Source organism: Abramis brama, assembly GCF_963993115.1.
Source record: "Abramis brama genome assembly, chromosome: 10".
Classification (NCBI taxonomy): Eukaryota; Metazoa; Chordata; class Actinopteri; order Cypriniformes; family Leuciscidae; genus Abramis; species Abramis brama.
The window spans coordinates 8307923-8323732 of NC_139972.1; the positions used below are offsets into that span (position 1 = coordinate 8307923).

Sequence of the window (15810 nt, forward strand, 5' to 3'; positions counted from 1 at the left end):
GTTTCTCCCCTTCTCTGATGAACTGAATGGATATCGCCGGCCTTCTACTGGTCTGGCGCTTTTTCTGCCTCTCCCGCTCCAAGATGTCAGCCAGTGCACTGAGAACCTTGTCATGGCGCCACCTGTATCTTCCTTGGCTAAGAGCTGTTTTGCATCCTGCCAGTATGTGCGCCATTGTTCCCCTCCCTCCGCATAGCCTACACAAAGGGTCCTCCCTCATTCCCCATCTGTGGAGGTTTGTTGGTGATGGAAGGGTGTCGTACACTGAACGGAGCAGGAAGGAGATGCAAAAGGGCTCCAGTCTCCAGATCTCAGGCCACGTGATCTTCCGCTTTGGCAGGTCCCACTTTATCCAGGCACCTTGTGCTCCAAGTTCGACGGCCCTAGACCTGCGCCTTTCTTCCTCCAGGTGTCGGACCTCGGCTTGAATCATGTCCCTCCTCTGCCTTGGGTCTGCTTTTCCCCACTGCTGGAAGTGGGTGGATCCGAGTCCTTGCCTCCCTACGCATGGGTTCCCGATGATGTCCTTCAGCTTCAATGCGCTTTCAGCTTGCGCCACTGATGTGTCAGCCGCCCATTTGCGTCCTGATCTCGTAGTGACGCCTGCTCTTCTGACTTTTTCATCATTGGAGTCTTGGTACATCATCACAACCCGGCACTTTGCCACCTTGAACTCTTCCACCACTGATGATAGGGGTAGTTGTACCTGGCCAGACCTGGTATATAGCCCTACTGACGTGAAGCTTGGTGGGATTCCGAGCCACTTGCGAAGGTGTTTGTTCACTCGCCTGTCGACTCCTTCCACTGCTGTCATAGATACTTCATAGATTGTCAGTAGCCACATGACTCGTGGTAGCAGACTGTGCTGGAAGAGCCAGGGCTTGAACTTTCCTGGCAGTCCTGACCTTTCGATCTTACTCAGCCATGCATCTGCCTGTTTCTCTGTCCTGGAAACGTTGCATCTGTCGGTCAGGGATGCGTCGTACCATTTCCCTAGGCACTTAATTGGGTTTTCCTCAATTGATGGTATCGTCTCCCCCTGTACTCGCAACTGGAACTTGCTGGTCACTTTCCCACTTCTGATCACCATACTTCTTCAAATATACTTCTTAAAGTATATTTGAAGTGTTCACCCTCTTTCTGCTGCTGTGAGTTCAGATTATTGAGCTGTAAATGATTGAACACATGAGCTGATCATCAATAACATGAAACTGCAGGACTCAGAGTCACACTGAAATACACACTTTCACACACAATCAACATTTCAGTCTCTTGACTTTAAACAGACTCAAGCTCAACACAGTCAGAACTGAGAAATGAAGAACATGCTGGATTCATTCTTACTGTTAATTATGTTCATCTTTCTGCATTGACACTTTCTAAAGTATTGTTTTTAATTTTGTAAAATGAAAACACACACACACACTCAAATTGACACTCCATACATATTACATAGTACATATTTAGTAAGTATCTGTAAAACTAGCCTATGTTGTGAGTAGTCTCATTTATTAAAGCAGACTGAACACAAGACTGAATTTTAATATAGTGTAAATAAGAGATTATTTTTCCTGATTGAATGATACTTTAGATGTTTTATGATCATGTTTTGTCACATTTTGGATCTCAATCTAATGATCCATCAAACATATTAATTTGTGCTTTAAGTTTGAACTTTCTCTTTAATAATGGATTCACTGCTAAACTGATCTGATCTGAACTGAGAGAGTGAAGTTTGTGTCATTGTTCTCTACAGGTTGGGTGATTGTGATGTCACAGATAAAGGTTTTGCTGCTCTGACTTCAGCTCTGATATCAAACCCTGAACACCTGAGAGAACTGAGTCTGGCATGGAATAAAATAGGAAAATCAGTGAATCTGCTGTCTGATGTACTACAGAATCCTCACTGTAAACTGGAGAAACTGTGGTAAGATTATATTTGGCTCGCTCACATGAATCACAATGTAAAGTATATTTGAAGTGTTCAGCCTCTTTCTGCTGCTGTGAGTTAGGGCTGCACGATTGTGACAAAAATCATAATTGTCGATTATTTCCTTGAAATTGTAATTGCGATTATTCATTATGATTATCACAATTTACATTGGACATCTATCTATCTATCTATCTATCTATCTATCTATCTATCTATCTATCTATCTATCTATCTATCTATCTCTATCTGTCTATCTATCTATCTATCTATCTATCTATCTATCTATCTATCTATATATATCTCTCTCTCTCTCTCTCTCTCTCTCTCTATATATATATATAATATATATGTATATATATATATATATATATATATATATATTAGGGCTGGGAATCGATTAAAAAAAATTAACTAATTAATTGCACAATTTCTGTAATTAATTGCAATTAATTGCGCTTCCCCCAAGCTTGTAATCATCAATATTTAAACTTAGAATCACCTAATTAAACAACACAGGAAAAAAAGGGAACAGAAAATAGCCCTATATTAAAATATTAAACATCAATATATCAATATATTATTCTTTTTCAATAATCAATCAACATAATCAATTTAACAGATTATTATTATTATTATTATTTTATTAATTATTAAAACAAAATATAGTCCTACAAAGCTATTATTACCAGAGCACAGGGTTCTCAAGTCTCACGCATTGGCCGTGAGACGCACGCAATTCAACCAGTTCACACGCTCACACGCCACACCATGTATTTCTCACGCTGAAAAGGCAATGCCAACCAAGTTGTCCTGCAAGCTTTATATATAACGTTGTGTACGAGGCGCACGCACACGCACCGTACGCTCGTTACTAGGTAACCAACAACATCGCGCGAACGCGCTGGGTTTGTGCTGGTGTAGGCTAATGCATTGGTCAAAAAAAGTCAGCGTTAGTTTTTTTTCTGACAGACCAGCCCATGAAACACGTAGATCAGCGGCCCATTGGTTCTTTTCTTGATTGACACTGGGCTGGGCCAATCACAACTTTAAACGAGTGAGCGAGCGTGCAACAGCGTCAGTGTGTATCTGTCAAAATAGTCAGCGAGATGGAGAAGAAACGCAAGGAATGTGCAGAGAAATAGCATGAAAAAATAGAACCAGGCCCTTAAAGCAGACACTGTAAACTGTGTCAAAATATACAGTATGTTTTCTGCCCTTCATCAGCTCCTGTGATGATGATGATAGTGAGGAGGATCAAGAGAGAGATGACGAGTGAGTGTAGAATCCGCGGTAAGCAGAACTACTTTCAAAACACTTCGGCTGTCATGACTCATGAGTGTAGGAACCCATAACCCAGTTACAGATTATTTCCACATCTGCATAGATGACGATTACCGCAATTCACTAGAAATCTAATGAGAGGCGTTTGTAAACCATGTTTTCCGCCAAAATAAAAGCTTGATGCAGTTTGCGTCAAAATAAAAGATCATGTGCTTATCTCTTTCAAGTATAGAAATAGGTACAAATCTAATTATGAAAGTTTCCTTTATTTTTTAGTGCATTTGTTTTTACAAAATATGGCTATTACTGTCATTGGATTAATATTATAACTATTATTATGTAGTAGGTGTAATGTAAATAGACACTGTAACTAAAAGAGGTTTCAATTTTTCTTTGTTTAATTTGCACACTGAATATGGGTTTGAGCTTTTAATTTCGAACTCTCAAAGTGCACCAGATTGATGGATTTAACATTAAAATGCACAAAATTGCCCCTAACCCCCCCAACCCCCCCTAGAAAGACAGAGGTCAACCCACCACAGTTTTACCAAAAATCCTGTAAGAAACACGGGTATTGCTATGCCAATGCAGATTATAGCTTGTTTTAGGATTCACCACTGTGAAGTATAGTTCAACTGTATTAATAAATGTAAATTTTTTACTTATTTCATCTATTAACTCACACTCGTTCCTATACTCACTCATTACATGGCATTAGTGGTTTTAAGGAATAGGAGATGGTATGCATATATTTCAGGGCGTGCAAAGATGGGTGGTGTTTATGATCATATAGTGGGCCGGTCTGGGCCAAAATGCCAGGGCCGATTTTTTTGTCCCAGTCCAGCCCTGCTCTTGTGTACACACAAACACAAACACACACCTTAATACTCTAATATGTAATTTGTTCACAATGTCCCACCACACAATAAATCATTATACCATTTCGACTAGACACATTCAAAATGCAAAAAGATTTGTTTTTCCAAACTGTTTGGAGCAATTTCTTATATTTTTGGATATTTGTAATTTGAAATATAACATTAAATAGTATATTTGATGTGATGAATTGCTCTGTCATTTATCAGATTTACCAATTGTTATAATTTCAATTTGTGCTGGTTAATTATGAACAATGGGTAAAATTGGGGGCCGGGGACGGGCGGGGACGGGCGGGGACGGGCGGGGGCGGGGCTCCATTAGGCTCCTCCCCTAACCACATGTGATCTCACTCCAAGCTTTTGATAAAACTTGAGAACCCTGCAGAGCATGTGATCAGAGCAGGTCATTTTACCATTGTTGCCCAGCATGACTATTCCAGCTCAGCAAACAGAAGTCAACAGAGAAATTTCACGTTACTTGAGTGGACTTTACTTTTCCAGTGCTTAGTACATGATTGAAGCCTTTGGGCCATTAACGACAGAGCCGCCGACACACACACACACACACGGAACGGAGAGCGCGCCGCTGCTGGGCCATTAACGACAGAGCGAGCCGACACACACACACACACACACACGCACGCGCGCGCCGACACACATACACACACACACGCGCGTGCGCGCGGAGCACAGAGCGCGACGCACATACTGAGCGGAAAAGACCCGCTCATGAAAGCTGCCCGAGAATGAAACCTGACCGCCGAACATGGAGGGGCGGGACGGCATATTTCGGCCTTTTTAATAGCAGACACAACAGGAAATCATTAAAACGAGGCAAAAAAAAAAAGTGCTGCGTCAATTGCGTTATTTTTTTTTAACGCGTTAAACATTTCAAATTAATCGCAAAGATTAACGCGTTAATTCCCCCAGCCCTAATATATATATAATATATAATATATGTGAATAAGATTAAAATATTAATCTTAATAGGTCAACATAAACCTTTTCATAAAATGATTTATTACATTTTTTTTATTAGTGACACATTTGGGGAGAAGATATATTCCAAAACTTTCTGAAAATACAGTATGAGAATTAACTGCACAATTACTAGAAATGTTTTCCTTGGATATTATGCAATTTGCATGCATACAAAATTTGTGGAAAACGACAAAAAAAAATTCACTCTTACTTTGAACCAATTCTGTAGAATGGCCCATATAGCTTTTTTGAACAGGATTTTCCCCCACACATATTGCCTTTCCAAACAAAAAGTGTATTACAAATTTTAAATCAATGTATTGTTTTATTCGAATCATTAGGCAGGATGATTTTCAGAACATTTTGAAGAATAAACTCTAGGCGACAATATCCATTAGTCAAAAGTCTTGTGGACACATATTAAGTATGTGTTTTATGGCCTTATAGTCAGAAACTTTCATTTTTATTTTTTTCAACAACCATGCATAAACATTATTCTCTCAAAAATACAAACATGTTGCTCACATATTATGGTAGCCCTGTTTGTACTAAATAGAGTGTAATGACACCTTTGCCATTAATATGTTTATAAGCAACTGCAAAAAGCACAAATGTCAGGGCATGTCAAAACACCTCAAGGACACCAAAAACACCTTAGACCCCAGAGGGTTAAATCTCTCTGTTGCGTCCGCTGGCAGGATGTGCACTTAAGGATACTTCAGGATTTAGCATTAAGCTTTGTATCAGTAGAAAACCTGTAGTATTTTCGAATTACCATGCTTTCCCCACTCATATCCCCCTGATATGAGATATTTATGTATTTTTTGTCTGGAAAAAATCCTCCGATGACGCAAAAATCGTCATTTTGCGTCATTGGAGGATTTTTTGGCCAGAGGCTAAAGACTACAGCCAGTAGTAGGGGCTGTTCCGCATGTTTTCAACCCGCCCATAGAGGGTGGGATCTCACTCACAGAATGTACAAGCAGTGTCAGCCATCTTTATTTGGAAGCTAAGCTATCGAGTTCTTATTCTGTGGAGAAAACTGTGTAGTAGGAGAAAGCTGAGTAGTAGGAGAAAGCTGAGTAGTAGGGGTTACCATCCTCTTTTTCCCGGACATGTCCGGCCGTCGAGATTGTCCAAAATGTCCGGGATTCAGTTTTTGCTTTCTACAGTCGCCATTCATTGTTTAACCCTCTGGGGTCTGAGGTGTTTTTGGGGTCCTTGAGATGTTCTGACATGCCCTGACATTTGTGCTTTTTTTCAGTTGCTTATAAACATATCAATGGCAAAGGTGTAATTACACTCTATTTAGCACAAACAGGACTACCATAATATGTGAGCCACATGTATGTACATGTTTTCATTTTTGAGAGAATAATGTTTATGCATGGTTATTGAAAAAACAAAAAATTTAAGTTTCTGAAATAAGGCCACAAAACACATACTAAATATGTGTCAATAAGACTTTTGTGTTTTTATGTCACAAACAGTGGACATGCATCTACAATGACAATTTCAGACCCCTCCATGATTTCCAAGTGGGAGAACTTGCAAAATAGCAGGGTGTTCAAATACATATTTTCCTCACTGTATATATATAGAAATTATTGAACTTAAAAATATACTCAGTATAGCAATAGAGTTTGCTAAAAGCTGTTCATTCAATACAGCAGTATTTGAAAATCGATAATATTTTGTAAAATTACATTTATATTTGCATTTATGTCAAAACCTAGACGCTTTTAAACATCAAAATGACATTTATTAATATGTATTCGTGTCAAAATGACATATAAACAGATTTTCCTATTCAATTTTGCATGGAAACGCTTCCAAGACGCTTGCGTGCCGCGTGAAAAATAGGCGTCGGTTCTATTTCTAGCATGCACGCGTTTTCCGCGCGGCTCATGCCGCGCCTGAGACGCGGGTCTCACGCAGGCAGTGTGCAAACTCTAAACTGTTAACATGGGAGCCGAAATAAAAACGGACACGCCACGCAGCTAAGACGCTTACGGTGCGTGTCCACTGGCACGGTGCGAGCGGAGCGAGCGTTTTCAATTCATTCCTATGGAAGTCGAGCTTCACGCTATCGCAGTGCATTTTGGGATTGATAGCGGACCGGAGAAAGCGATGAGAGCGACCGAGAGCGTCAAAAGGTTGGGCAGTTCGACTTTATGCAAATATCAAGCGAAAAACGCGGTCGGCAGCCAATTGCTGTGAGGTTCGGAATGTGACGTCTGTTTTGAGAGTTTAAAAATATGCAAATTGTGCCGGAGTTTATGCTGGATTTAGTGCTTAAACCATTTTGTTTACAAATTAGACCCCTTGCAGTTGTTATAAATATGTTAAAGATTTTATTTTGGATGTGTTCATTGTGATTATATTGGCTGGGTTTTTAAAAGTTTATAAAATTGAAAGGATATCTTTGCTTGGTGCGTTTGGAAACAAAGCTTGTCTATTTCTAAATGTAATCGCGTGCATCGCTGATGATTATACTGTCCGTGTGTTGAAAAAAACTTAGATTAAACACACTCGCAACAGACACACCCCAAAGCGGAGACGTTACAGCGTTGCCAGCGGCACTGAGCGGAGTTTTGCCGCTGAAGTGGACACGCACCGTTACGCCACGCATCCAGTGTGTCACCGGCCTTATCCAGCTGATGTGGGCGTTTCACAGGTTTGTATGGATCGCCTCACATTTGCGTTTGTATAGCGCGGTCTCCGTGGGCGGAGTCACATTAAAACTTAATTAGCTGAGATGAGAACGACTGACATCTCTCTCTTTACATACATATTACATAAACTGTGAATATTTGTTTTTTATAAAAATTACTTCATTTAAAAGAAGAGAATTCAAGCTTCATGCCTGTGTGTCTGTATGCCTGTTTGACTGAATATTCGCTGAGTTACAGTTCATTTTCGGACGCGTTTCAGAATGGACTTCACTGACGGAGAGTAGGCAGAACTCGCATCATGTTTATTTTTCTTTATTTGGAGAAAAGCACAACACTTTGATTTTATTATGAGTATACACAAAAAAAATACACACTAAACAGGATCGATTGATGTATAACACAAGCATATAAGATAAAAATTAATATTAGTATTTAGATTTTTTTTTTGCACAGATAAGGAAAAAAACGAGCCGACCTCAGGGGGTTAAATGCACACCTTTTGTTTCAATCTAACTGAATTCATTCCGATTGGCGAATCTGAATGTAGTGTTTACATGAACGCTAAACAAGTGATTGGTTGATGTGCGTTTTACCATTGCTAAGAAAATACCCACTCCTCCGTGAAAGATAGCCCACTAGACCGGTGCGTCTCACAGACGCTCATCAGTAATCAGGCCACCGGCTTTTGCGTTCTACAGTCGCCATTCATCATGTTTACTGTGGCGAGCAGGACAAGGCTAGTGCCGCGGGAGAACGGCGCGAGGCCGGTGGCGTGATTGGTTGATGTGCGTTTTACCACTGCTAAGAAAATACCCGGTCCTCCGTGAGAGATATGAGACCAGTGCGTCTCACAGGTGTCGCTCATCAGTAATGACGCCACCGGCCTCGCGTCGTTCTCCCGCGGCACTAGCCTCGTCCTGCTCGCCCCAGTAAACGTAATGAATGGCGACTGTAAAACGCAAAAGCCAAATCCCGGACATTTTGTGCGATCTCAAAAACCCGGGCAGACTCGTCACGGAGACTCACTTGTAGCTTAACTTTATTGTTTACAACTGCTCTCTACCCGGTAGGCGTGGCTTGGGAGTGGCCTCGTAGAGCAGCGAAGCAAGTGCATTCTGGGAGTTGTTGTCTTTCATCCACATGAGCCAAAAATACATTTTCTGGCTTTTCTCAGTCTAGAAGGCTCTAAATTAAAAAATAATTTCACATTTCTACTACATAAATGACCCATTTTAAATACACATTCATCTTTCCAGAGGTGAAGTATCCCTTTAATAGGCTGTGACGTCCTCTCCAGCTGCTGAAGCCTCTGTCCTAAGTCATGCAGGCGATCTTATCTGAATTGGATCTAGGCAGAGGGATGGGCCTGGCAATAGTAGTGATCTGCGGAGTATGAACACAGGGTTGAGGAACAGGGGAAGATGTACTCTGTGGATGGCGACTGGAACGATCACTCACTGCAAGTAGGCTCAACTGTGCTTCAAGGGCCTCATTCCTCTCCTCCAGTTTCTTTATCTGCTCATAGGAATGACATCACACCTCCTCAGTCTCTTTCTGCAACTGCTGGAACTCTACTAAGACTTCTGACGACCGCTCAGGGAGGGGGGAAGTATGTGCTCGCTGTTGTTCGTTCTCTCTACTGGGACTCCACTCTATCAGAGGCTGCCAATTGCTCTATACTCAGGGGAGGTGGCGGTAAGTTGGGTGCTGCTGCTCCTCGCGTTTCTGAATCATCACTCATCTCAGGGGAAGAATCTACTCTCTGACTTGACTGTAGCCTCTGTTAAAGGGACACTTTACCTCTGGAAAGATGAATGTGTATTTAAAGGTGCCCTAGAATGGATTGTTTTATTATTTTAGAATGTCTCCTGGGGTGTCCTTATAATATTAGTATGTTTTTTAGATCTAAAGTTGTTATAATTTAGAAATAAAAGGCATATTTCCTAGCCTGATTTCATCCTCTGATTTGAACGCTCTGTTTGAAGGGGCGTGTCTGCTGAGAGACTTCAGAGTAAATGCCCTCTGCTGTGATTGGCTGACATGCTTGCATATGAAATACCTGGCATTACATGTAGAACTGTCTGGAAAACTTTTACTATTACAGCTTTTATATGTTTTTACTACTACAGATATCGAGATTAATGAATCGTGAGAAGTTTTTTAAGTATTTAGATCTATTCCCATCACATAAAAGGTTGCAGTGATGAGCATTGAGCAGACAGCCTGTTGATCGCGTGAATGAAGATCTTATCACTGCAACGCAGTTTCTGCGAGAAAAAAGTTGAGCGTTGAGCGTTTAGTCACTGGCTTGATTTACTGATGCATAAACAGTATTGAACGACTTTGAGAGAACTTGTCTGAACTTGAACAATTACGCATCAGAAATTCACATAACCCACTGGTTCTTCAGAGGCTCGGATGAAGGAACTAAAAAAAATACCTTTGTGTTCATTTGTACATCCAAACACTGAGCAACTGCCATGCTTCGCTCGCTTGTTTGCAAGCCATGATGTCTCTCGAGGAAAAAACAATATCGCGCTGGATCTAGATAACACAGTGTAAATTATCGTTAATAAAATCACTACTTACCGCTTGCGGGAATATAACGTTAGTTGAAACTGCCCCCTTCGTCAATATGAGACGTTGAGAGAAGCCTGGCTGCTTGATATTGTTCCAGGTTAGAAAAACAGTCCGTGGTGAAATGGGCAGCGCAAACTAACAACTTTGAATTAAACTGTAGCGGTATCCGGTTATAGATAGATCTGCCATTTTCCCTATGATCCTCGCTTGTTTCTTCACCTGCAGAACTTCCGATGATTCGGCTGCGCAGTTCCGCCTGGCATTGAACACATGGGCTGGCATATGCAAATTTTTGGAGGCGTACATATTAATGATCCCGACTGTTGCGTCACAGTCGGTGTTATGTGGAGATTCGCCTGTTTTTCAGGGGTGTTTTTCAAAAACGAGATTTAAATAAGAAGGAGAAAACTATGGTGTTTGAGACTGTCATGTCCATGTACTGAACTCTTGTTATTTAACTATGCCAAGATAAATTCAATTTCAAATTCTAGGGCACCTTTAAAATAGGTCATTTATGTAGAAGAAATGTGAAATTATTTTTGAATTTGGAGCTTTCTAGACTAAGAAAAGCCAGAAAATGTATTTTTGGCTTATGTGGATGGAAGACAACAACTCCCAGAATGCACTTGCTTCGCTGCCCTAGGAGGCCACTCCCAAGCCACGCCTACCGGTAAGAGAGGGCAGTTGACAACAACAAAGCTAAGCTACTAGCGAGTCTTCGTGATGAGTTTGCCCTGGATTTCGAGATCGCCCAAAATGTCCGGGATTCGGCTTTTGCGTTCTACAGTCGCCATTCATCATGTTTACTGTGGCGAGCAAGACGAGGCTGAGGGGCACGGGAGAACTGCGCGAGGCCGGTGGCGTCATTACTGAGACGCACCGGTCTCGCATCTCTCACGGAGGAGCGGGAATTTTCTTAGCAATGTTAAAACGCACATCAACCGATCACTTGTTTAGCGTTCATGTAAACACTACATTCAGATTCACCAATCGGAATGAATTCAGAAACAAAAGGTGTGCATGTAAACAATGAATGGCGACCGCAGAAAGCAAAAGCCGAATCCCGGACATTTTGGACGATCTCGACGGCTGGACATGTCCGGGAAAAAGAGGATGGCATTGGAAATCAAACGCACTGGCACTGATTTGTGATAGGTCTGTTAGCACATTAGGTCCAACCCCCAATGGGCGGGTTTGAAAGGGTGGGAACTAGTGCTTGTAGTCTCAACAGAAATCCCCCCCTCTTACACTTCCTCCGACAATGACGCAAAATGACGATTTTTGCGTCATTGTGGGAGGAAGTGTTAAGAGGTAAATACGGATTTCTCCCGTCTCAGGGGAAAATGAGAGAGTGTTGCACGACCATTCAATAGTATGACTGGGTTTCTAACAATGCAAAGCTTAATGCAAATGGGTGGAGTGTTCCTTTAATGATCAGTGAGCTCAAAGTCTGACAGGTAACTAAGTAACTGACGATGGGCTCAGGATGCATCATTCTTATGACAGCTCCTGTATCCGGCTCAAAGGACCATTTGTGGAGTAGACTAGTGTGGTGCTGGTGGATATTGAGCAGACATAAGTTGTCCGGTCAGAGATGAAGTATACTTTAATGGATTGAGGCTTGTAGAGGCATTTACATTTGTAGAATTGGGTTGAGTGAACAATTGTAGTACAAGTAGTAGAGGGTGTGGCAGAGTAGTTTGGAGTGTAACGTAGTGGTTCTAAACAGACAGAAAGTAATAATACTAAATTAATAATGAACAGTAATAACAAGAATTAACTCAATCTGTCAATTATACACTCACCTAAAGGATTATTAGGAACACCATGCTAATACTGTGTTTGACCCCCTTTCGCCTTCAGAACTGCCTTAATTCTACGTGGCATTGATTCAACAAGGTGCTGAAAGCGTTCTTTAGAAATGTTGGCCCATATTGATAGGATAGCATCTTGCAGTTGACGGAGATGCACAGAAGCTCCCGTTCCACCACATCCCAAAGATGCTCTATTGGGTTGAGATCTGGTGACTGTGGGGGCCATTTTAGTACAGTGAACTCATTGTCATGTTCAAGAAACCAATTTGAAATGATTCGAGCTTTGTGACATGGTGCATTATCCTGCTGGAAGTAGCCATCAGAGGATGGGTACATGGTGGTCATAAAGGGATGGACATGGTCAGAAACAATACTCAGGTAGGCCGTGGCATTTAAACGATGCGCAATTGGCACTAAGGGGCCTAAAGTGTGCCAAGAAAACATCCCCCACACCATTACACCACCACCACCAGCCTGCACAGTGGTAACAAGGCATGATGGATCCATGTTCTCATTCTGTTTACGCCAAATTCTGACTCTACTATCTGAATGTCTCAACAGAAATCGAGACTCATCAGACCAGGCAACATTTTTCCAGTCTTCAACTGTCCAATTTTGGTGAGCTTGTGCAAATTGTAGCCTCTTTTTCCTATTTGTAGTGGAGATGAGTGGTACCCGGTGGGGTCTTCTGCTGTTGTAGCCCATCCGCCTCAAGGTTGTGCGTGTTGTGGCTTCACAAATGCTTTGCTGCATACCTCGGTTGTAACGAGTGGTTATTTCAGTCAAAGTTGCTCTTCTATCAGCTTGAATCAGCTACAAGCTAATTTTCATCTGTAGTCCCTGGGCAGAGGCAAAGTGACAGCAGGTTTATACAGTGGGCAATGAGCATTCTTACTGATGAGTTCATTCACAATATAAAATACAGATACAGCACCTACAAAAGGATCACCTCAACTAACATGCAATTACATATTTACAGTATTTACAATTATTACAGTTTTTTTCATATAAAATAAGAATAAGAATATTACCTTCTTACATTTTTAAAAAATACCCCAATTTACCAGTTTTGTGTTAATGATCGCAAATCTGACCGTCTTTCAACCACTTCTTCAGGTTAACCCTCTGGGGTCTGAGCTGTTTTCTGGGCCCTGGAGGTGTTCTGACATCACCCTGACTGCTCATTCAGATAAGACAATATATTGATTTAAAAATTGTACGACGTGTTTTGTTTGAGAAAGCTTTATGCGGGAGCTCATTAATATGTAAGCCTTTCACACCTGAGAAAGACAAAGACCCTCCCCCTAACGGCCCTATTATAAGCTATCAGGCCCTGTCATTCTGAGCAACCTTGCACAAAGAATGAGGAGATTTAAAAAATAATGGCTGTTTGATTGTTTGGATTTATTTACAACACAACATAATCCAAAGATACACAACAAATGACAAAAAAGCACTTATTGAAAACAATGATCCAAAGACAGAGACCTTTCTGCCATTCCTAAAAACATTGTACATGCCTTTCATTTCCAAGGTGTTTGATTTTCACTTTACCATGTTCATGTACAGAGGCTCGTGTGAATGTTGAAGTCAGCAGGACTCAGTGGCATCTGGGCCCTGAAAGAAAAAAAAAAAGTGAACATACTGATATCAAGAGAAAGGCCTGCACGATTTTGGGAATAAATTTTTGATTTTTCTGGTTAAAATTGCTTTTTAAAATTCACAGAATACACACACACACACACACACACACACACACACACAAATGTTTCCAACAATATATAATATAATGAACACCAGGTTGTTGTGCCTTGTAGGCATAGGTTATGCGCAGTGCTGCATAAAATAATAATAACAATAACCTATAGCAGCCTATAAATCTTCCAAAAGATTTCAGTAACAACTAAGCTAGAGAAAAATATATTGATTATCATGTTACTTCAAATGTTTCCATTCGTTATGATGATATGAAATGAGATAATAGTAAAAACATGAAGCCGTTTGGTGCGTTTTGCTTTTCAAACGCGATCGCGATCCAAAATATGATACATTCAAACGCGATCGCGATCCAATATATGATACATTCAAACGCGATCGCGCTCAAATATGAAACATTATGGTTACCATATACATATCTACGTTTGAGCAGATATCCACAAACACAGTAACAGTAAACATGGGTCTAAATATTATAATATTCACCATATATCTACCAACAGTTCAACTGCAATGTGAAATTTATGCAACAATAACAAACTAATATGTAAGAATTTCTTACCTTACATCTTTCTTGTCTTCAAATCGCGTTCTTCTTCTTCTGAAGTAAATCCAATGTAAGCTCACGGTGCGCCTTTCAAACTCGATGAAAAGCAGAGACTTGTGAAGTTTTTTGGTGCTTTGTTTTTGAGGTAACGAGCGCGTTCGCGTTCCATGTGGAGATTTGCATGTGAATCTCTTTTGCGCTCGTGGGCGTGGTCAAATTAAAAATAATTAGGAAGCGTTTGAGAAGCTGAACATCTTGTTGGTTTTATACAAATTACTTAAACAGAGAATATTTGTTTTCAGTTTGAATCCGATGATTTAAAAGTACACACTTAAATGTTTATAAAGGTATATGGCTCATAAATGTGTGACAAGTATTCGCTGAGTTTTGTTTCAGTTTATAGACGTGCTCAAGAAAAAAAAGTTAAAAAAAAAAGTTTATTTTACAAAAGCACAATGTTTTGATTTGATTGTAAGTGGATACATACAAAAGTAGAAATATCACTGATTCTTTTTTCATATTTCTTTTTTCTGTATGACCATAAATGACGGAGTAATTTAAGTTTATTGTGCTACTATGTGAAGAAAATCCAGCAAAACGCGCCGGCGCGTTTGCCGACCTCAGAGGGTTAAATTTAAACTGTTGCCAGGTACTACTCTCTCAAACAGTAAATGGCAACAAGTTCCACATCCCTGCAGCTTTCACAGAAAAGCAATTCTGTCCAAATGTAGTGGACCTAAAGTTGACATAACAATCCCCTCTGGAGGACGCTCGCGTTGTTCTAAGTCCTGCCTCTTCACAAGATTTCACAAACATTCTCAGGGACTGTGGGGCGAAATCATGAAGAATTTTATATACTAAACTAACATTCGAAAACAAAACGACATTTTCAAACGTTAAAGGACAAGTTTGGTATTTTACACTTAAAGCCCTATTTTCAGATTGTTTCTGATGAAATAGAATGGTTTAGAATGAAATTTGGAGAGATGCTGCTGATCCAATAATTTTAGGTTTTTGTGTTATCACCCCCCCCCCCCACCTTCACAATGGCTCAATAGGTGCATATATGAACTATCCTTCCTAAAACGCATTCAAGTTTCGTTTACAAAGATGTGAAACTCACCAAGTGGTCTGTGGTGTTCACTGATATGCTCACACAAAAATCGCTGCAAAAGATACTTTCCAACCGTTTTTTATTGTAGTTTATGTGCAACTCCATTGACTCGTAATGGATGTGCTGTTAGGTATGTTATTACTCCGCCGCCGGAAACGGAGTCACCAACTGGGCTGGAGTGTCTATTATTCAAGCTCTCAACGGAAGAATGTTGTTTTCTAAAACCGACCTGAAGTGGATTCAGGGGGAGCTCTCCATAATTCAAATGATCCATCAGTTGCATGGCCACTA

At 40.6% G+C, this 15810-nt stretch overlaps 1 protein-coding gene across 1 annotated transcript in view; it reads left to right on the plus strand.

Moving 5' to 3' along the window:
- Nucleotides 1-15810, plus strand: part of LOC311090821 (NACHT, LRR and PYD domains-containing protein 3-like) — a 430276-nt gene that overhangs the window by 407829 nt on the left and 6637 nt on the right. Inside the window, exon 11 of the mRNA XM_084126371.1 lies at nucleotides 1757-1927. Coding sequence (XP_083982497.1) covers nucleotides 1757-1927 — 171 coding nt within the window. The remainder of the gene's footprint in view (nucleotides 1-1756; nucleotides 1928-15810) is intronic.